We start from the raw sequence: 23,184 nt of genomic DNA, 5'->3' as shown, positions 1-23,184 counted from the left end.
TTCTCAAATGATCATGTATAGTCTAATAAACAGATGCCAGAATTCTTAACATAACCATGAGACTACTTTATTTTGAATCTTTCAGAAAAACCTAAATTGGTCCCCTCATTGATTAGTGATCTGGTTTTAACACCAAACCTCATGCTCAAGGCCAATTCCAACCCTGTGCAGTGTTTACTAACCACTTTTCCACATGGTTATCAAAGGTTATCTCCTTTGACTCTTATAGTTCCCTGCCCCTTGAAACTACTCAGCTGGCAATCACACTGCCTTAACTCTCATTTTTATACCAGAACTGGGTAGATGTTTTACATAAGTTTTCTGTAATCCTTACAACAACTTTGCAAAATTGGGCTTATCACTGTTACAGATGAAGAAACTAATGCTTGGAAAGGTTACCCAAGATTGTCCAATTAATAAGGGACAAAACAAGGATTCAAACCCAGACATATCTTACTCCACAGCCTTTGCCTTCACCCACTATACACTACTACCTCTTGCATAGAAGTGCTGCTTATCAGTCACGACCTCTGTGGACCCTGGGCAAGGTTTTAAACCTCTCAGTGCCTCAGTCTTCTCACTCGTGAAATGAGGATGATACCTCACAGATGTGTATTGTTTTGAAGACCAAATGACATAATGTATATAAAAACCCTTAATAAACTATAATTTTATTACATCACTAGATTTTATGTTTCTTCAGGACAGGTTCTTATGCCTCACATGTCTATGTCCTTCAATACCCCCCCAAAAAAGGCTTAATATGAATTGAACATCATCGACTAGTCTTTGGAAAGATTTGAAACACCTTTTACCTCTCCAAGGAGGAAAGTGGTATCCCATTTCATGAAGTCTAGATTAAGTGTCCTTAATACAAACTTTAAATTACAAAAAACAGTGACAAACTCAGTGCACCCACCACACAAGATTTAAACACCTTACATGGCATTTAACTGTCTGGAGTTTTCTCTCCAACAAGGCTTTCAGTGCTGTAACAGTTTGACAAAGAGAAAATCCCAAATACCAACACTATTTGTAAGAAAACGTGCCTAAAGGAGGAAAAGCAGGAAAAAGGCCAGTTTGCTATCAAAATTAACAGAGACCTTATTGTTCTGATTTATAGCCTCCTGATGATGATAGTATCTACAACACTGTCTCACTCATCATTCACTAGGAAATCTGATTTACGTTAAGAAGAAGACTGTAACATACATATTATATTCTCTCATGCACACTCATCCCTTCCCCCCAGGAAGATGGGCACATCTGGTGAGATGCCCAGGGAAGCGGCCCAATACCCTGTGAAGTGAGGCTACACTAGATCTGCCACCAGGGAAGCACAGTGGCAGGGCACCAGCCCCTGCTCTGCTGTTCAGTGATTCTTGGGGAGTCACTTAACATCTTTGGTGATGATGGGTCTGTTTCTGGTCTGTAAAACATAGGGCTAACATTACTCATTTTGCCTATTTCACAGATTTATTGTGAAGGTCAAATGAAATAATATATGTTAAGTTAATTTACAAAGTATAAATATATTACTAGAAATAACTAGACAATCACCTACTACTTGTACTGTGGTAAATGTTTGGTATTAGCAAAGCTGAGAGACTGATTTCTCTGGGTACGTTCACCTGGTAGGACCAGAGAACTTTTTTAAAAAATCTGCTCATCTTTGAAAATGGCATAACAAATATTATCTTAACTACAGAAGCCATGGGAGAGGTAGTTGGTAAAGCTGACCCTTCCACAATGAATCGATGGTTTAGACATGCCTCCCTAAAAAGTGTGAAATGGATCATTAGATCAAGCTGTAGCCACATACTGCATACATGACAGGGGTTACATACCAGGTCACTTTACCTGGTACCTCAGTCTCTGCAAAATGCTGAGTGGCTCAGCATACTAAACATTAGTCCTTCTTGTTTGTCTCCCCACTGTGGTTATCGCAGGTGCTTCCCTAACACCTCCGGCAAAAAGAGAATAAGGAAAACTGAGGAATCAAAAGTATTCTTGGATCCAGGACATGCCCGCCACCTCCTTTATGCTTCCTTCACCTGATTCCTTTCTGAACTGGGCACAGGGACCCACGGTGTTGAAGATGTAGTTTACCAGCAGACCCCTCGAGACCAGTAACTTTTTGAACTGTTACAAACTTCACAAAATTTTTAAAAATTTATTTATTTTTAGAGGGAAAGGGAGAGAGAGAAACATCAATGTGTGGTTGCCTCTCATGTGCCCCCAGGTGGGAGGACCTGGCCTGCAACACTGGGAATCAAACCGGCGAATCCACTGAGCTACACCAGAAAGGGTTACAAAACTTTTAACTAGAGAAAAATTGCATGAACATCCAAAAGTAGAGTAAAATCTAGAAAAGATCCAGGTTCACACACACAGTATACATACAAAAGAAAACTTTATCCTAACATCATTTTTGTTTATCAACTATGTTGAACAGTCAATCCATTTTCAACCACAACAGTAAGAAAAAAGGAAAAAAACATAATAAGCTCTTTTGAGCAAATTCTTCCAGGAGCAAGTATTTTAGACACTGCTTCTTCTTGGTTCAGTCTATAGAGGCTGAATTCGCCTTTCAAATCAAGATAAACAATATAAATTGCCTAAGCACTTGAAACCTAATTTCCTATGAAACTGTTCCCTCTCCCCTCACTGGGAACTTGCTAACATTTCTCAATCAATCCCCTGAATAGAATTCCCATTTTCCCAGAAAGATCCCAACAAGTGAATGCAATGCTTCTTTGCGTCAAGGCCATATTCACCTAATTTCTGCACCCTTTTACTGAAAAAGAGTATTTTGATGTGGTACCATCTTTGTCCCTGATTATGATTTGAAAGTCACTGGAAACAACAATGACCTATCAAGTTTTTCATACTGATACCATTTATTCCATTTTTTAAAGTTGTTCTTGTTTGTTTAGGTTTGGTGATTTTTAAAATACCAAAGCACGCCATTAACATTTCCTCTGTTTAATAATCTGATGGATCTTTTGACCTTGTCTTAAAAGGCCTTGAACTTCAGGAGTCCCTGAAATTGCAATCAGCATAACATTTAAGGCCAACTTCAACCTACTCTATCTTGCTCTTCGAAGTTTCCCTGTGTGAAATAACATCTGTTACCAGCAAAGCCAAGGAAGCATACTCACCAAGTGAACATAAGGCACAAAGTATCCAAAAAGTGCAAGTGGTATTCCAACTGCCCACACTGTATAAGCTGTCACCTTGAACATGGCAAAATTGAAAAATTTTTTTGGAGGACTGAACTTTCTCCTGGAAAAGAGGGAGAATCTTTTGCCTCCTTTGATTCCACTCTCTTTCTCTCTGACACTGGAAGCAAGAGGTCGGTAAGTAAAGCCAGCCAGAAAGAGAACAAACATGAAGATGCAGAGGACCCTCAGTGTATTAAAGAGGCCCACATTGTTGATCAGAACCCTTAAAAGCACAGGCAGCAGAACTGTGAAGATACTGCTGCCAGCAGTGACAATGCCATTCACCAGTCCAAGGCGCTTCTTGAAATAGTGTCCCAAAATGACCAATGAAGGCTGGTATGCAAAGGCGCAGCCACAGGCAAATATGATTCCATAGGTAAGGTACAGAGGTTCGATGGAACTGTGTAAAGATGAAAAAGACGGAAAGCAGCTTTCATTATTTTTATCATGTGCTGGGTAGAATAAATCCTTAGCATAAAAGTGGGTTCTAGTTAATCAGTGTATTTTCTACAAATAAAATTTAACTAAACACACTCGAAAAGCTTAATAAACCAAGAATGTAGCACTAAAAACATTTTAATTTAATCTGAATGGGTAATGCAAATGTCTCAAGTACATGAAAAATGACCGTTAAGGTGATTTTGTCCCTCCTCCTTTTCCCATGGATTTCTGGTGACCTGGGCAGCACCATGCAAAAGCTGCAGTGCTGTCCGCAGCTCACAGAGGACAGGGCCAGGGAGGGCCTCCGTGACACTGACAGTGATTAAACTAACAAACAAGTAAGTCTCAATAAAAGTTTAAAGAATTGTAATTTAACTATGAGTTTCATAGTTAAATTATGAGGAGTTTTGACAGAGTTTTCCCAGGCACTTTCCAGCAATCTATTCAAAGAAAAGGCTGCATTTTATATTTCTTCCCCGAGGTTATGTCAGAAACATTTGCACAGAAGAGCAGCTGTGTCTCATTTTTGCTGGCCTAAGGGCTGCAGACCAACCTTCGCCCTGTACTGCACTGTTCTCAGTGTTGTGCAAGACAACAAGAAATCACATTCTGATTGCAGGCAGACTAAACGAAGCATGTTCATTAGTGATCCTAGTTTGTAAGTTTCAAGTCCACGTACATCTCAAAACAATAATAAAGGATTAAGAATGTCATAGTTTAATCAAGTAACTTAATTACACATCTCTTCTGAAAATAAAGAATTATATCATTACATTCTTTGAAACAAGATATGGAGTAAAATACAACTAAAGTTGTTTTTTAAATGTCCAATTGAAAAGGATATTCATCACGTAGTAAAGGCAACTATTTATTAGAAACTACAATAAAGTTGGTTAACAATTAAATTTTGGACAATACTACTAGTGGAGGTAATCACAAGGAACTCTAGAATCTGATAAAAATTAATGCGTGTTTGCAGTTCTTTCAGATGCCCTTCCCCCTCCATTATCCACAGCTAGCACCATCTTTCAAGAGTCACTCCCAAATGAACTTTACATCACACTGATCACTCATTACTGAATCTCCACTCTTTATTCAACAGACATGCATTCAGCAGCTACTGCGTTCCAGGAACTTGGTGAAAAAAATATTTAAAATGTGGTTATGTCCTACTCATAGTTTGGTTAGTAAAACAAGACATCTACCCTACATAATACAGAACAACATATAAATAACAATGAGTTTATTCTGCATCCGTTTTTCCATGTAAGTAGTTTTCTAGATAATTGCAACTTGCTTCTTAAGGCACTGATTTATTTTTAGTATTTTTACTTATAATTTTATTTTTCTCTAATTTTAAAGGAAAAACCTGAATCTATTACACACTTCTCTGCCTTCTTCAAAGCGTGTATCAAAAACGGTATGGACAGCAGAGTATCATCATGACCATCACATCGGTACGGTCACGCCGCAGTACTGTGAAGCCGTACTGGAGAGAGCCCAGGGAGCCGAGGATGCACACTGAACACATCACGTTTTGCACACCACGTTAAGCACTGCGTGCTGGGAGAGATTAGCTTTATTCTCTCCCACAGAGTCAAGCACGTAAACTCTGGGATGGCACGTTCACTGCCGCTGAGCCTTTCTTCTCTTATCTCTAAACCTGCACCTCAGTGACAAATGGCTCGGGTTGCACGAGTCTGACAACTGAGAGAGTGAGTGCAGTGTGAATCAGCAAGGTACCAGTCACGTGTGTAAAAGGGGTTCGGAGCAGGGACACTGACGTGACCGGGGATCGTGGGAGAAGGCTTTCCTACGAAGGCAGGACTTGAACTTAAGAAAAAGTGGGTCCATTGTTCGACACTTAGAATTCACACCACTTTTCCCTTTCCTCCTATCTATCGCTCTAAAAGTTTATAGCTTTTGATCAGTGGGTTAAATGGTGAAACTAAACAGAAAATATGAGAGCATTACATGTATTAAGGTAAATGTGGTCTCAGCACATTGTTTTTCAATTAAGGGAGAGAACACAGAGAACTGAGTCACAATGTAAAACATATTTCATACTTTTTACTCCTCAGTTATCAAAAAGGTTTGAAAAACACTGCTTGCTGTTAAGTAGGCCTGTATTTTGTCTACCAAATGAGGTAATGAATTACATGGGTTTTCTACTCTGGGTCCTCTCTCCAGCAAAACCTGGTCATTAACACACTCAGTAAGTGCTGGGGCCCCAGGTACTGACAATGAGTACCTGCACGCTTCCAGATCCAAACAGGTATCTGACGACTCATTAATAACACAAGGTTGTATTACTGATAAAAAAAAAAAAGAACTAAAAGTAAATGACCTCACAGAATTAACCAACAGAATCTTATTTCAAACAAAACTGGTTTTTGTTTTTTTAAAAGACAACTTTAGAAGGAAAAATCCCTAAAGGCACTTTAAAGATGGAATATATATTTTCTATCAAGATACAAAAATCATTGTTTAGAATCCAAATAAAATGTCTAAGTTAGGCAAAAAAGGGAGGCTCATTTTAGAGTTGAAGGGGATAGGTGGGATGGGGATAAACTTAGTTAAACCAAGGATTCTGTTGATTAAATCCAGAATATTTAAAAGTAATCAAGGCAAGAAATGTGTGTATGTTCTTCTAATAACCTCAATGACATTTTTCAACTAGTGCATGAAAACAGCTAGGGAAAAGAAAGAGGCAGGAAATTAAGATACACCACCTAAAGTAGATACGAGATGGATATCATTTTAAGAGGTTTTGTTATTAATCACCTCCTGTTAGCCAGAGCAACACATTAAGCCAGTGTTTCTCTAAGGATTATCCTGCCAATGCAAAGGGATTCACTAGCAGAACTGGGACTGCAGAGAAGGGCTTCACACAGGACTAGGCCCATCAGCTCTTTGCAGTTAGTTCCTCATCAGCGCACTACATCTTTAGCAGACGCAGGGAACGTGTATTGACAGTTTTTATTTTAAACTGCATTTGACCACTTCATTTTGCATAGTCTTTTTAAATGTTAGTGTTTGGGTTTTGTTTTTTTGGTTTTTTTTTAAATGCACACAGGAATTTTCTACCTGGCTTGAAATAAATAGCAAAGTTTTGACTTCATTAATAAAACTATTTCGTGAACAGCCTATAAACAGCTGCTCCAACATACCATTTATTGTAAGTGCTGGGCCTCAGACTAGGCTGACCTTAACCTAATGTTCCTGCTTTAGACAACTCACAGTTATGACTTCTTTTAGGGTTTTTATGTGATTAGAAAGGAACAAAAGGAGAAACAGTTTTCTTGCTCCAGGGAGCATATATATCCTAATTGACATCTAACTCTTAAGTGCTACAAGCAAAAACATTCAATTTCTCAAGCTCTGATTTGCTGCTATGGATAACAATGTTTAAGTTTTGTTGCTTACAGTTTAAGCAATGAAAGGAGGGTGTTTTCTTGTAAACAGCCAAGTTTCTGAAAGGAAACTTTTAAAGAATCTAACATATTTTTTGAAAAGCAACATAAAGAAACCCAGGCCTTACCTTACAAAAGAACTGGACAGGAGCCCAGTGAATCCAATGGCAGCGCCCACAATGGCCGTTTTCCGACAGCCAAACGTGTCCGTGACCACGCTGACTATTGGGCAGCAGAAGAAAATCATCCCCATGGAGAGAGAACTTACCCAAGCTGTAAAGAGAGAAAAAAAAGGGGGACATTACAACATGGTAAATTATATTTGCACTTATTCCACAAGCTATAATATATATTTAGGAAAATATTAATGCAAAGAGGTATTACCCAGGCAAGTGACTGGGGGAAAGTTGGAGTAAACTACTAACAAATATGAATCGTAGCTCAAAGAATTAGCCAATACTAATTGTAATTAGCATAGCAATTATTTGTGTTGAATCTAATTCTGGGGAAGTCTGCATCCTTAAATAAGTCAGACATTCTTCTAAGACTCAAACACTATTAATCTCTACCCTGATTTCTATGGTTCTAAGCAACTTCTCTATGAAAAAAAAATTAATTGGAAAAAATACTGTAAGTAGTCAAACTGCAAAGAAATTATGACCACTGAAGTAAGAATAGTGGGTGCCACTATTCTTCTAACCACTGGGTAGAAAAAACAGAATTACAACCATTTGGATCCAGTAGTTAAGAAATGAACATTTGACTCTGGCTGGTATGGCTCAATGGATTGAGTGCTGGCCCTCGAACCAAAGGGTTGCTGGGGGGCGCATGCCTGGGTTGCGGGCCAGGTCTCCAGTGTAGGGTGTATGAGAGGCAACCACACACTGACATTTCTCTCTTTCTATTTTCTCCTACCCTTCCCCTCTCTCTAAAAATAAATAAATAAAATCTAACACAAGAAAGAAATGAACAGTTAGCTCTGGCTGGTGTAGTTCAGTTAATGGAGCACCAGCCTACAAACTGAAAGGTCACTAGTTCAGTTCCCAGTCAGGGTATATGCCTGGGTTGTGGGCCAGGTCCCCAGTTGGGGGCATGAAGCAACCAACTGATGTTTCTCTCCCTTTCTTTCTCCCTCCTTTCCCCTCTCTCTAAAAATAAATAAATAAAATTTTTAAAAATATGAACATCTGCTTGAGTCCAGACTTAGTTCTTTTGCTAAGGGAATCAAATCATACACAGGTAGAGTATTTGCTGACCTAGATAAATAGTTAATCGACATTCACATTATTAATAAAACCATACATATACTTTATCTTCTTTCTGAAAGTATGTTATCTTCCACAATAAAAAAAATTAAGAATCAGAAGTCATAATTTCCTATCCTGATTCTATGAAAAGCAAAACAAAAGAAAACCAAAAGAGAGAAATACTGAGTACAAATGATCATAATTTTGTGCCAAAGAAATGAGTGAGTGAGCTCATAAAATGTCAAGTCTATAATTCTTCTTTACAAGTATAATAAACTAATGGGGATTAAGGGGACATGGATCTGGGTCCAAATCCCACAACTCTGTAACTACAATATATCCTGAGTCTGTTTTCTTATCTCAAAAGAGAATCAAACATACAAACATTTCCAGAATTACTAAGGATTAGAGAAAATGTATCTATACATCCTTGTCTAGCACAGCAGCACTTAATAATTTAGAATTTTAACAATAAATTGTCTGTCTTATAAAATGAAACAGATCTCCATCAAGCTCTGCGAGTGCACCAGTGTGCTATTGGATTTCCTCAGCAGAGGAAGTGCAGCCTCTATGCAAATGGCCATCTCTTAATAACAGGGTCCAAGTGAAGCTTTACCAGAATAACAATTTCATTTATTTCTTTGTCTCCTTACATTTTAAGTTATTTTTAAAATTCTGTGTATTTTAATCAGCTGTATTTCCATTGCCTTTCTTCCCTCACCAGAAAGAAGGGAGGCTGTGATCTTAAAACAAAACGCAATGAAGAGACTGTACAAACAGTGCAATCCTGACTTAGGTGTTGGTGGTTGGGGCTTGGGGGGCTTCAGAGGTGAACAGCAGAGAGAGGGGATTGGCCAGATGACATAGCAGAGCCCCAGTCTCAAATGTGCAGAGCTGTTCAGTATGGATCTGTTTAAGGAGAAATAAGAATCTTTTAGGCCCCATTCAGGTAGCTCAGTTGGTTAGAGCATTGTCCCAAAACGCCAAGGTTCCAGGTTTGACCCCCAGTCAGGGCGCATATAAGAATCAATCAAAATATACATAAATAAAGTAGAATAACAAATCAGTGTTTTTTTCCTCTCTCTCTCTCCTCCCCTTCCTCTCTCTCTCTCAAGTCAATCAATAAAAACTTTTTAAAAAGAATTTTTAGTGTACTATCTTATGTAAAAATACCCCCCAATTTATAATAATTGAATCTCATTCAAAAAAGTTGAGTCACCTGTCACATTTATGAAACAATCGAGGCAGACTAGAAGAATAACGTCACAACATCTGTTTTTGGATAAAGGCACTTTTACAATGAATAGAAATGCCAACACTAAACAAGAGACCACATTAAGAAATCCAGGAACTTATATTGCATGTAATGCTCATATAAGTCTAGGCACTTTCAAGAATGAAAGCAATTCTTTATGCATTACTGTAAATTTTGATCTGCTGTACCAAATATGAACATTTTTACAGATTTTTATGTCCACTGGATATAGTGGTGGATATAATCCACCACTAAGTGCGGGATATAATCAAATACAACTTCATTTTTTGTCTCAGTTATCCTCTTAAAATTTATAGAGAGGATAATACTCCCCTGCCGTTGGAGGACCACTCCAACAAGTCTTCCAGCCAATATTAAATAACAGAAAGACCTAGGGTCACTTTAGTTCACAAACCAATCTTCACTTGGTAATCAAATCTTTTTTCCCCAACCCCTTCCAGGAAGAGAGTAAGATCAGCTTGGTCTCTTTCCTATGCCTTCTTCTCCCCTCGCCAGCTGTCCTTCTCCAAAGGGGGCACAGGAGAGAGGCACACTGGGAGAAGGAAGGCAAGGAGAGTCCAACTTAAATGGTCCTGCCAAAAGGCCTGTCTGATCGTGTTTAAAGCTGACTTTTTTCTCAGATGCACTGTGTGGGTTCTTCAGTCTCACCTCAGAGTTCCTTCTAGCTCTAGTTCCAAGAATGTCTGTTGGAGCCTTACTGCCCTTCTAGGCAGTTTATTTGGGAAAGAATCCAACAGTTCCAGCCTGTCCATCTCCTCACTGGGCCTGCCTCTGGATCTGTTGGAAACACTCACGTGTCCCTCACCCTGACAAAAGCTGGAGTGTAGGCAAACACCAACACTCCGCCTCCTGGAAAGCTCTTCCGAGCAGGAAGCCAGGTAGTTCTCTCCTTGTTGCACTTCTCAGGGATTAAGACCCCCATCCTCTGTGCCCCCTAAATAAGGAGAATTCTCTAAATCTCTAAGTGATTCCATTAAAGCTCCTCTCAGTAGATAGCAAGTGAAAGAGCATGCACCCCCCACACGTCCCATGGGGTGGGCGGAACCCACAGCATAACTTTCTGAAGGAAACCAGACAAAATGTTCTTCCTTGACCCATAAAAATCCTTCTTGTGGGTTTTACCAGCTTCTACCTGGGTCCTGAACATGAAATGCCTCATTTTTAAATTTTACACTATTGTACCTTAGTGCCTTAGCTAAATCCAAGTAGTGTACTCTGTTATATTGATTAGTAATATATGAAGTTAGGTCTATCTTCTGATCAAATTCAAAAAGAAATTAATTCTTGAGTGAATGATTACTTGCTGTTATAAACTTATTAAAATTTCTACTTTTTATAAAGTTTTAATCTGGCATCCCAAAGAATCCAAGGTCTTAGGGGTTATGATATATACCATAAAAATATAATAAAGTGTTATTCTCTTTTACCTCTTGTAAGTCTGACTGTGATTATTATTAATAAAAACTCAATAGTGTTAGCTGTTGAAATGATAATGTATTTGTGTATGCTGATGAAGGAAGTACTTTTATTAAGTTCACTTAATAATTGAGAAACTTAAGTACATAGTTATTATATCCAGCATGGCAAAATTTTTATTTAAAAAATATAAACCGGCCCTGGCTGCACTTCCGGCAAGATGGAGGAATAGGTGGATGCACCGTGCCTCCTCGCACAACCAAGATTAGAAAACCAATAATTTACAACAATAATTTACTATCAGAATAACACCCAGATCCGGCAGAGGATTTATCTGAATGGAAGTCGGGCAGCCAAGAAGTTGAAGTAGACGCGTTCATCCGGACTGGTAGGAGAAGACCAGCCAGGCGGGCACGGGGCTGGCTCAGGTCGGTGGCACATGGAGGTCTGGGGAAGGTTTGGCGTGAAATCACCGCAAAAGCCATCCGGCGCGCAAGAAGGCAGCGGTGATCCCTGAGTATGCAAGCTGCGGCTGGCAGACCCAGAGGGGTAGCGATTGTGGACCAGGGCAGAACTCGCGGCCCGGAAGCCCAGACAAGGGTCTGAGTCCAGGGGAACGGAACTACCGCCATTGTTTTCTCCCGCCCTGCTCCCGTGCCCGCCCCGCCCCCACATATAACGTCACAATGTAGCGACTGGGGTGCCCAGCCCTGGTGAGCACCTAAGGCTCCGCCCCCCACCGTAACAAGAGCAACCAGACCGGAAAAAAAAAAAGGAGAGACGGGGGAAAAAAAAAAAACAAAAAAACTATGTTTTCAACAGAGCAGATCAGTCCCCCAGGACTCATCCTTTTGAGCGACCAAGAACTAGCCAATCTATCAGATGCGCAGTTCAAAACACTGGTGATCAGAAAGCTCACGGAACTGGTTGATTTTGGATGAAATTTAGATGAAAGAATGCAGATTACCATAAAACAGATGCAGGAAGACACGCGGAGGAAAGCCAATAGTGAAAGGAAGGAATATGAGTCTCAAGACAATACAGTGGACCAGAAGGAAGATAGAATCAACCAAGCAGGAAAGCATGATGAAATAAGAATTCAAAAAATTGAGGAAAAGATTAAGAGCATCCAAGACACCTTTAAACGTTCCAATACCCGAATTATAGGGGTACCAGAATCGGAAGGGGAAAAGCAACAGATTGAGCACGTATTTGAACAAATAATAAAGGAGAACTTCCCCAATCTGGCAAAGGAAACAGTCTTCCAAGAAATCCAAGAAGCTCAGAGAGCCCCAAAGAAGTTGGACCCAAGAAGAAACACACCAAGGCATATCATAATTACATTAGCCAAGGTAAAAACGAAGGAGAGAATCCTAGAAGCAGCAAGAGAGAAGGGGACAGTAACCTACAAAGGAGTTCCTATCAGACTGTCAGCTGATTTCTCCAAAGAGACCTTACAGGCAAGAAGGGGCTGGAAAGAAATATTCCAAGTCATGAAAGACAAGGACCTACATCCCAGATTGCTCTATCCAGCAAAGCTCTCATTTAGAATGGAAGGGCAGATAAAGTGCTTCTCAGATAAGGTCAAGCTAAAGGAGTTCATCATCACCAAGCCCTTATTTTATGAAATGCTAAAGGGACTTATCTAAGAAAAGAAGATAAAGAAAAGACATGTATAGTAAAAGGACAGCAAACTCACAAATATTAACAACCACACCTAAAGCAAAACCAAAAGAAACTAAGTAAACAATTAGAACAGGAACAGAACCACAGAAATGGAGGGCACATGGAGGCTGAGGAGCAGGGGAGTGGGAGGAGGAGAGAGGGGGAAAAGGTATAGAGAATAAGTAGCATAGAATGTAGGTTGAAAATAGATAGGGGGAGGGCAAGAATAGTACGGGAAATGTAGAAACTAAAGAACTCATAAATATGACACATGGACATGAACTAAAGGGGGAAATGTGGGTGGGAGGGGGGTACAGGGTGGAGGGGAGAGAAGGGGGGAAATGGGACAACTGTAATAGCATAATCAATAAAATATATTAAAATATATATATATATAAACCAGACCTAAACCCTCTACATAATTCAACAAGCACCTACACAGAGTTTCCTAAAATTGTTGAAAAAATAAATATTTTTCAATGGAAGAGGTGCTACTTAAATTATGTAATAACATTCTCTCCATTTATATTAAAAGTGCCAATTGTGTTTAAGCACTGTCCTAGGCTGTTGAGATTTCTCAACCTTCAAATAATTTTCGGTCTAGTAGCATATATGCAAATAGAGATACAATCAGAACACAACAGAGAATATGCTTAATGTCTCAGGAGATACAGATACCAAAAAAATGTATAATAGCTGTATACCTGAAACTAATACAAAATAATATTGAATATAGACTGTAATTGAAAAATAAAATTTTAAAAGTGTATACTGAAGGCTTCAGCTTGTGCTTGTATACCCTATTTGGATATGTGTGCATTTGATATTACAGAGAGAGACATCCGATAAAGCTGGGACAGGATCTTCTTTCAAAACACACCGTGCAGCCTTCCAGTCTCCCCACCCACATCTTCTTTGTCTCCTGCTCCATACTAATCATAAATCCCCACTCTCAGTGTATGGCCCAAGGAGAATGAAAATCAGCCAAAGGAAGTGATTAGGTTTAATATTTAAGAATATTTTTTCTAGGTAAAGTAAAATAACCAAAAAATATGTTCAATAGGCTCACTAGCACAATGAAGATAAATGATAAGAAAAAAATCTGGGAATTTGAAAACAGAAATTACCCAATTCAAAGAACAAAGAGAAACATAATGATAAGTAAAAATGAACAGTTTTAGTGATCTAATGGACAAAAATCAAAGAACCCAACATATGTATACCTGAAGTCATAGAAGAAGGGAGAAAGAAAAAGGAGCAGAAAAAAGGTATATGGAGAAAAAAATCTTTCCCCCCAAATCACAAGTTCTATGAAAAATACTAACTTACAGATCTAGGAAGCTTTAAAAACCTCAAGCAGTATAGAACACTAAGCAAGCTAGTCCTAACCACATCATAAACTTCTGAATGCCAAAGATAAAGAGAAAATTTTGAAAGCCATCCAGAGAAAATAGCATTATATCCAGGGAAAATAATGATGCCATTATTGGTTGGCCTTTCATGAGAAATAATGGAAGATGTTGGAATTGTCATATTTAAAGTGCTGAAGGATTTTTTTAAACCTATCCATCATGATTTCCATATCTGGCTAGACTAGCCTTTAACAAAAATAAAGGCAGAACAAAGATATTTTCAGATAATAAAAATGGAGAGAATTTGTCCCTAGAAGTTTTCCACTACAAGGAATATTAACTAGAGTCCTTCAGATAGACAGGAAATGATTCCAAAGGAAGGACTGAAATACACACACACACACACACACACAAACACACACACACTCTTTTCCCTCATTATTTCTTTATGAGATTGGTCGGTCCCCAGCTGGGACACATGCAAGAAGCAATTGACCAATTGTTTTCTCACATCAATTTTTTATCTCCTTCACTGTCTCCCTTCCTTCCCTTCTCTCTAAAAATAAATAAATAAATAAAATCTTATTTTTTTTTAAAAAAAGGCAGATGAGACAAATAGAAAACAAATAGCAAAATGTCGGACCTAAATATGACTATATTAGTAATTACATTTAAAAACAGACTAATGACTCTAATCAAATAGCAGATTGTCTGACTGGATAAAAACTCAAGAATCAATTATATTCTGTTAAAAGAGAGGCAATTTAAATAAAAACACACAAATAAGTTGAAAATAAAAAATGAAAAAAGATTTGCCATGTAAATAATAACCATAAGAAGAGTATACTAATATTAGACAAAATAGACTTCAAGACAAAAAGTATCAGAAAAACAGCCCTGGCTGGTGTGGCTCAGTGGATTGAGTGCCGATCTGCAAACCAAAGGGTCACTGGTTCAATTCCCAGTCAGGGCACATGCCTGGGTTGCAGGCCAGTAAGGGGCTTGGAAAGGCAATAGGTCAATGTTTCTTCTCCCTCTCTTTCTCCCTCCCTTCCCCTCTCTATAAAAATAAATAAATGAAATCCTAAAAACAAACAAAGAAAAACATGGAAAGAATCCAAATGTCCAGAAATAAGTGACTGAATAAACAAATTATGCTGCATTCTTATGACGGAATACTACTCAGCAATAAATAGGAGTGAACTATTGATAAATACAACAACATAGATGAAAACCAAAATAGTCATGTTCAGTGAAGGAAGTCAGACTACAAAGGAGTGTATGAAGTATGATTCCATTTATAAATTCTAAAAAACGGATTGATTTAATGACAGAAAGCATAGCAGATGTTAGCTATTTGGGAGGGGGAGAGGGAGGGGCTGGAGGAAGGGGTTACCAAGGGGCACAAAGAAACTTTTAAGGGCAATGGTATGTTCATTATTGTGACTGTAGGAGTGGTTTTACTGGTTTATATACATATGAGAAAACTCATCAAATTATGTAACCTTAAACATGCAGTTTATTGCATTTTAATTATACCTCAATGTGTTGAACCTATATGGAAGATTTCAACAGCAACAAAAATAATGCCATAAAAAACAAACACAAAAAACAAAACTCAGAAAACTAAATGAACTAGACAAATCCACAACTGCAGTTGCATATTTTAGGACATCTCTCTCAGTAATTAATAGAACCTGTAGACCCCCCCCCCCCCAAAAAAAAATCAATAAAATATCCAAGTCTGGATGACTCTGTCAACCATCTTAACCTACCTGACATACTGAACACTATATCCAACAACGGCAAAAAACCGCTCACTCTGCCAGGGAACTTGTTAATCACTGATGAGGGTGGGGTGGGACCAGATGACAGGAGAAAGCTAAGTTTTCTGGAATGCTTCCTAATCCATTGGAAGGACCAGCACAGAATTGTCATAGATCTTTAAGCAACCTTCTGAGGTATATTATCTTCATCTTAAATATGGGGAAAAATATTAGAGATGTTAAACAAATTGCCAAGGCTATGCAACTTTGGTGGGATTCAAACTGAGCATTCCAGATGTAAACAGGAATAAGAAGACATGGCCGAGAGTCCTTCATTAAAAAACATCCGCTGTGAGCACCCATAGCCAGGCACAACGCTTTATGTCCATAAAAAGCCATCCTTCCCTGGAGAGGCTCATAATCGAGCTACATTATGACAAAATCCAGACCTTAAGATGACAGTGTATTCACACTTCAATGCATCATCTGCTATTCTAAACACAAAACAGTAATACAGTTAAGAGTATTTTTAAAAAATACAATAATGCCCTGTGGCTGGCTGGTGTGGCTGAGTGAGGCTGGTGCCTGGGTTGCAGGCCAGGTCTCCAGTAGGGGGCATGCAAGAGGCAACCACACATTGATGTTTCTCTCCCTCCTCTTCTCCTTCCTTTCCTTTCTCTCTAAAAAATAAGTTTAAAAAATCATTTAAAAAATACAGTGAAGACCTGGTTATGAGCTATAGACTAGCTGCAAAAAGGGATGGGCCAGGCTGGGCCTGCCTCCTGGGGTCAAGGTCTGGAAGCAAGCAGTGGCCATTGAAAGAGGACTAAAAGTGCTCCCTGTGAACCAGAAAAGGAGAGCCAGGCAGGTTAGCTGAGGCCAGAGCTGGAACTCCTCAACACCTGGTGAGAGGAGGCTGGAATTGAGAGAGAGCTGCATAGGAATTCAATGATTTTTTTTTTTTTAATTTTTTAAAATTTATTTTTAGCCCTGGCTGGCATAGCTCAGTGGATTGAGCGCGGGCTGCAAACCAAAGTGTCACAGGTTCAATTCCCAGTCAGGGTACATGCCTGGGTTGCAGGTCATGACCCCCAGCAACCACACATTGATATATGTTTCCCTCCCTCTCTCTCCCTTTCTCTCTCTCTCTCTCTCTCTCCCTCCCTCCCTCCCTTCCCTCTCTGAAAATAAATAAATAAAATCTTTTAAAAAATTATTTCTAGACAGATGGGAGGGGAGGGAGAAAGAGAGGGAGAGAAACATCAATGTGTGGTAGCCACTCACATGCCCCCTACTGGGAACCTGGCCTGTGACCCAGGCATGTGTCCTGACTGGGAATCGAACCTGTGACCCTTCGGGTCACAGGCTGGCACTCAATCCATTGAGCCACACCAGCCACGGCTCAGTGATTTCTTAACAGCTTTAATATTTAGAATTTTATAATCTTCTCGAGGAAGGAGGAGGATACACACTCAGCCTCATGACCTGGCCTTGAAACAAGGTCCCTCTAGTTCAGTGGCTGGGTCTGAGTTTTCAGTGTTAACATGGAGCACGAAACTCAAAAGGCCTGGTTACGAACTGCGAATTCAAGGAGCCAGCTGGAAGAAAAATACAAACCATTAGGTAAGGAGGAGGGTAAGGAAGGAGAGAATCAAACAAATAAAATACACCTCCCACTCAGAATGATCCTCTAAACTCAAATTCCAAAAAACTGAAGCCAATCCAAATCTGAGACAGACAGCCAAAAAAATCACCAATTAGTGAATACAGTCACTCCACACGAAATTAATTCTACAGACCAGCCTACCACTCCAAAAAGAGTGCATGTAGAACTTTCCAAAAAAAAAACAAATGAAAGACTTTTCATTAAAAAAACAACAACAAGGAATTATTGCCCCAACCAGGAAACTGTGGCTCAGTTGGTTGGACATTGTCCCACAAAACAGAAGTTCGCCAGTTCAATTCCCAGTCAGGGCACATGCCTGGGTTGTGGATTCAGTCCCAGGTATGGGAGCAGACAAGATGCAACTGATCAATGTTTCTCTCTTACATTGATGTTTCTCTCCCTCTTTCACCCTCCATTCTCCTCTCTAACATTAAATAAAATCTTTTGAAAAATAAACAAGAAATTATGAAACAAATATGAAAAAAAATCAAGTACAAAAAAAAGACAAGTACATAAAACAGAGTATTCATTAGAAATCCTAGATATGAAAAAATAGTCATAAATTAAAAATTCAACAGAAGAAAACTTTTTATTCCAGATTACAAAGCTAAATATGAAAAAAAAAGGATCTTAAAATAAAGAGTATCTTGACCTCATGAGAGAAAAGTTTTTCAAGACATAACTACAAACAATGAAGGAAAATATGGATGAGATCTGACCTCATTACAATTTACAACTTGTACCTGGCTGGTATGTCTCAGAGGATTGATTGCCAGCCTGCAAACCAAAGGGTCGTTGGTTTGATTCCCAGTCAGGGCACATGCAGGGGTTGCAGGCCAGGTCCCCAGTAAGGGGCACTTGAGAGGCAACAACACACTGACGTTTCTCTCCCTCTCTTTCTCCCTTCCCCTCTCTAAAAATAAAATCTTTTAAAAAATAAAATACAATAAAATTTACAACTGTATGACTCAGAAGACCCTAGAACCAAAGCAAGAAGAGATGACCTACAGAATAGGAGATCAATGTGGTATATATAAATAATAAATTATTACCGTCTTGCATTTATAAAGATAGCTACATAAATCAATAAGGAAAAGACAAACCAACAGAAACAAGGGCAAAAGAGCTGGGAGGAAATAGACAAGAGAAAACCCTCTGGCCAATTGACATTGACAAAATTGGCAATTAGTAATCAGAAAAGTGAAAATTAAAAGAATAATAAATCACCATAATTGAGCAAAAATTAAGAAGTCTGACCATAACAAATTTTAACGAGGCTATAGAGAAATAGCAACTCTTATGCATAACACATCAATTGAAATAAACATTGTGAACAGCAATTTGGTAACATACAGGAAAGCTAAAGATTTGCCAACCCCACATTCCAGCACTTCCACTTCCAGGTATGAACTCCAGAGAAATGTCACACATGGGCACAAGGAGTTCGCTGAAGCACTGCTTGTAACAGTAAAAAACTGGAAGCAGCCTAAATGATCTAGAGCAAATAAAGAAATGTTGGTATTGCATGTAATGGAATACAGATTTAACACATGTAGTAACAGTATAAAACCTAATGGGAATAATAAAAGCAAATTCGGGACAGTGATAAGCTCTGGGAAGGCATGGATGAGGGGATCAGGAGTGGAGAAGGGTATACGGGGACCACAATTGAGCTCGTGATGGTTCACATCTTTTTAAAAGGAGAGAAAATCAGAATCTGAGTAGTGGGCACATAGAACACACATTTGCTATGCACTATACTTTTCTGTTTGTTTGAAATATTGAATATAAAAAAGATACATAAGTTAGTATTCAGGTTCTCAAAAGTTTATTCTAGAGAAGGTAGAATAGCTTTAGAAAAAAGGGCTAAAAATTGGAAAGACAATTTTAAACTCCTTCCATTATAAAGCTTACTTTGAAAATAAGAGGCTATTTGGCAAAACTGAAATATTCCAATTCCATATATTCTACTGCTCTGGAATTAAAGCTTTTCTTCACTTTATATTAATAATAGTTCTTTTTAAACATCAAATAAAAATATAAGGGAAGAACCATGTATCATCCCCCCTCACCCATCACTTCTGTATACTAACAGCATTTCACGAGGCTTACAGATGAGAAAGGCAGCTTTTCTGGTGCAGGCAGTTAGGACCACAGTTCCAACACTTGCCATGCCAGAGACTTGCCTTAAAACTACAGGTAGTTCAAGGTTCTAGTCCATGGTTTCATGAATACTGGACTGCCTGGCTAACGTGTACCTACAATTCTCGGAAACTTCATTCTTAGATAAAAACATCCAAGCATTATCTCAACGATAAGATCAAAACTTAAGACTTCTCTGTTTTATTTTAGAATAGTGTTAGATTTATAAAAAAATTGTGAAGACAACATAGAGAGTGCCCACATACTAGCTCCAGCTTCCCTATTACTAGCATCTTATATTAGAATGGTACATTTGTCCAATTAATGAGCCAATATCGACACATTATTCAATCTATACTAACGTCCACACTTAAGTATTTTCTATATGTTACCATCCACATCTGTATTACACCAAACATGAATTCACACTGGTGTCTTCGATTCCTTTATCACACAAGTCATTCTCGCCTTCTCCCTTGTCTGTAACCTTCCACTCCTACAATGAAAAATCTGACAATCTCCTACTTTTCACCTCAGAAAGTTACACAAGTAAAAGGAGAAGGGAACTTACACTTAAAGAGGAAATGTCTCTCTAAATAGCCATATTTTTTGTTTGTTCAAAATATCAAGACTCTATCAAGAATGTTTTTTTAGGAAGTTGTTTCTTTTTTCTTTCTTTTTTTTAAATCATCACCCGAGTATATGTTTATTAATTTCAGAGAGGAAGAGATGAGAGAGAGAGAGACAGAGAGAGACACAGATTAGAAACATCGATCCATTGCTTTCTATACACTCCCCAACTGGGGATGGAACCCGCAACCTAGGTATATGTACCCTGACTGGAGATCAAACCCACAATCTTTTGGTGTCCATGTCTACACTGAAACCAGCTGAGCCACCCGGCCAGAGCCAATAAGTTAAAGCAATGCTAAGATTACCTAGACATGAAGTGAACAAAAGCTTCACTTCCCCATGTTTTCCAGGTCATGACACACATAGAAAATAACAACACTTGAACAGCCCACTAAAGTACAATGGACAAGTTTGCACATAGCTGGAGGTAAGGGCTCAGGGACTTGGGATTCAGGAGTGCTGGGGGGATCAACATTAATGCTCACCTGTAACTATTCGCCTCCCTGGGGAAGCACTGAGCTGAAGTAACATGGCTCTAACAACTACAGAGATTTCTGGAATTGTGTATCGTATACTACTCCTAAAACACGAAAAGTAACATCAAATCTGAGGTTTAAAAAAATCACAGTATGGCATACCCATAACTACTGGGTCTCCAGAGTTCACCTTTAATTTACAACTCTCAGAAATTCAAAGTAAGGCCCTGGTCAGGTAGCTCAGTTGGTTACAGCAACATCCCTACACACCAAGGCTGTGGCTTTGATCCCGTATCAGGGCACAAACAAGAATCAACCAATGAATGCATAAATAAGTAGAACAACAAATTGATGTTTCTCTCTGTCTTTCCCCCTTCCTCTCTCTCTCTAAAATCAATCAATAAAAAAATTTTAAAGACTTCTTTTGAAAAAAAGAGACATTCAAAATAGTATACATTTGGTCTTGAGTTTGGACAGTGTTTTTTAACTCCCCACTTAGATTCATAGTTCTAGCCTCTAATGCAAAAATTCCACACGCCTCATTTATTAAAATTCACACTAAAAGTAATGAAGTGCTGGCTGGTGTGGCTCAGTGGACTGAGCACTGGCCTGCAAACCAAAGGGTTGCCGGTTCGATTCCCAGTCAGGGTACATGCACGGGTTGCAGGCCTGGTCCCCAGTGGGGGGGCACATGAAAGGTAACCACACACCGATGTTTCTCACCCTCACTTTCTCCCTCCTTTCCTTTCTGTCTAAAAATAAATAAATAAAAATGTTTTTAAACATTTATAAAAATAAAAGTAATGAACATTCTCTCATATTACCATTGTTCAAAGCAGCAGATAAAATCCCCCAGCCCATGACCGTAAGCCAGTGTGCCAGTCATATGGATAAATGTGTCTTAATTAGGCTTCTGAGTTTCCATGCGAGGATGCAACCTGAAAGTCTGCCAGTTTGAGCTCTAAAGGAGATAAATGCATTGTAACTGAACAGTTCTTACAGAAAGCCCTGGTGAAAGCAATGATATTTAAGGAAGATGGGAAAATTATGCAGTGAACTCTCCACATTACCCTTAGATTTAGGCCTGGAACCTTAGGTCAGATCTACTGGCCCCTAGTAAAACTGCTTTTAGAGTTGTCTCCTGATGTCACAGCCTAAAGAAGCTGCCTGATGAAAGCCATTACTGCATCTACCATAAAGGTAATGCCAACATTAATTCATTGCTCAGTGCTTTCTACAAGAAGTGAAGGGTCAGGAACACCGCTTCCTTGAGTGATAGGTAAATTCTCTCCTCTTTCTCCACCATGCTTCTCTTTTGATTTTTTTTTAATTTTCAAAAGATTTTATCTATTTATTTTTAGAGCAGGGCAGGAAGAAAGAGAAGGAGAGAAACATCAGTGTGTGGTTGCCTCTCACATGCTCCCTACTGGGGACCTGGCCCACAACCCAGGCATGTGCCTTGACTGGGAATCAAACTGGAGACCCTTTGGTTTGCAGGCTGGCGCTCAATCCACTATGCCACACCAGCCAGGGCTCATCATTAGATTTTAACCTAGGAATTACATCAACCATTCAGAGAGTGGACTATTCATGGGAAGACTGGGAGGGAGACACTTTGAAGGCTTCTACAGCTGACAAATGACAATGGTCTGAACTCAGAAACAGCGGGGTATCCAGAGAAAGACATGAGAGAGATGTGGGTGATGGAATCAACAGAACTGATGATTCATTAGATGTGAAGAGATAAATGGGGTTAACAGTAAGGTTGACTCTTAAGCAATCTGGCTAGGTGACAAAGTCAGGGAGGGGCAGAGGCAGATTCTAAGAATAAAGGAAAAGAATGAGTTAGGGGAGTGGGGAAAAGGGAAGACGAGTTTGCTTGAAAATACCAGTAACTTACTCAATATGCCTGGATGTAAGGCAAGTTTCTTTCTCCAAAGTTATTCTTCAGGGAAGAAGCAGTTGCTTCATATTAAATAATATTTCAAAAGTTTCTATATCATGGGGCACTTTCTCAATTACTATATTTTGAAATAATTATTTGGGGGAAAGACAAGCCAGGAACTCCCTTGACTGTTACTGATTTCAGATGCTAGTAGAGGACCTAATGGACAAAACAGGTTAAAAAGGAGCAAACAAATTTAACATAGATTGATAATATTCCTGGGGCATGCCTCACACTTGCATATTTGGATGTTACAAATTTCAGAAAGCAACACGGTGAGTAAGCAGTTATGTTATGGAGATCACAAATGTGTACCCACAAGACAAAAACATCTGTCCTAACACTGTGCGAGTAGAGACTTGTCACAGGGAACCTTCCTCATTCCCTGGCTTCTTGTTTCCCGATCAGGGACTTCCCAGTGGAATCAACTCACAGCCTTTCTCCACTCCCTCCCTGGCTTGGGGAAGATGATTATCTGCTTGGTGACTTCAGTAGAAGAAACTGAGCATGCTCAGTCAGCCC

General features: G+C 39.1%; 1 protein-coding gene across 2 annotated transcripts in view; it reads right to left on the bottom strand.

Moving 5' to 3' along the window:
- The window catches only part of SLC16A10 (solute carrier family 16 member 10), a 102,986-nt gene that overhangs the window by 37,118 nt on the left and 42,684 nt on the right, over positions 1–23,184 (bottom strand). For both annotated transcript variants that reach the window (XM_036024571.1, XM_028509692.2), the window contains exons 2-3: positions 7,207–7,351; positions 3,162–3,624 (exon numbers count right to left, since the gene is read on the bottom strand). In XM_036024571.1, the coding sequence (XP_035880464.1) occupies positions 3,162–3,624; positions 7,207–7,351 (608 nt within the window). The remainder of the gene's footprint in view (positions 1–3,161; positions 3,625–7,206; positions 7,352–23,184) is intronic.

This window comes from Phyllostomus discolor, chromosome 4, assembly GCF_004126475.2.
Source record: "Phyllostomus discolor isolate MPI-MPIP mPhyDis1 chromosome 4, mPhyDis1.pri.v3, whole genome shotgun sequence".
Taxonomy (NCBI): domain Eukaryota; kingdom Metazoa; phylum Chordata; class Mammalia; order Chiroptera; family Phyllostomidae; genus Phyllostomus; species Phyllostomus discolor.
The sequence above is the reverse complement of the archived record's forward strand: the minus strand, read 5'-3'. Positions and strand labels throughout refer to the sequence as shown.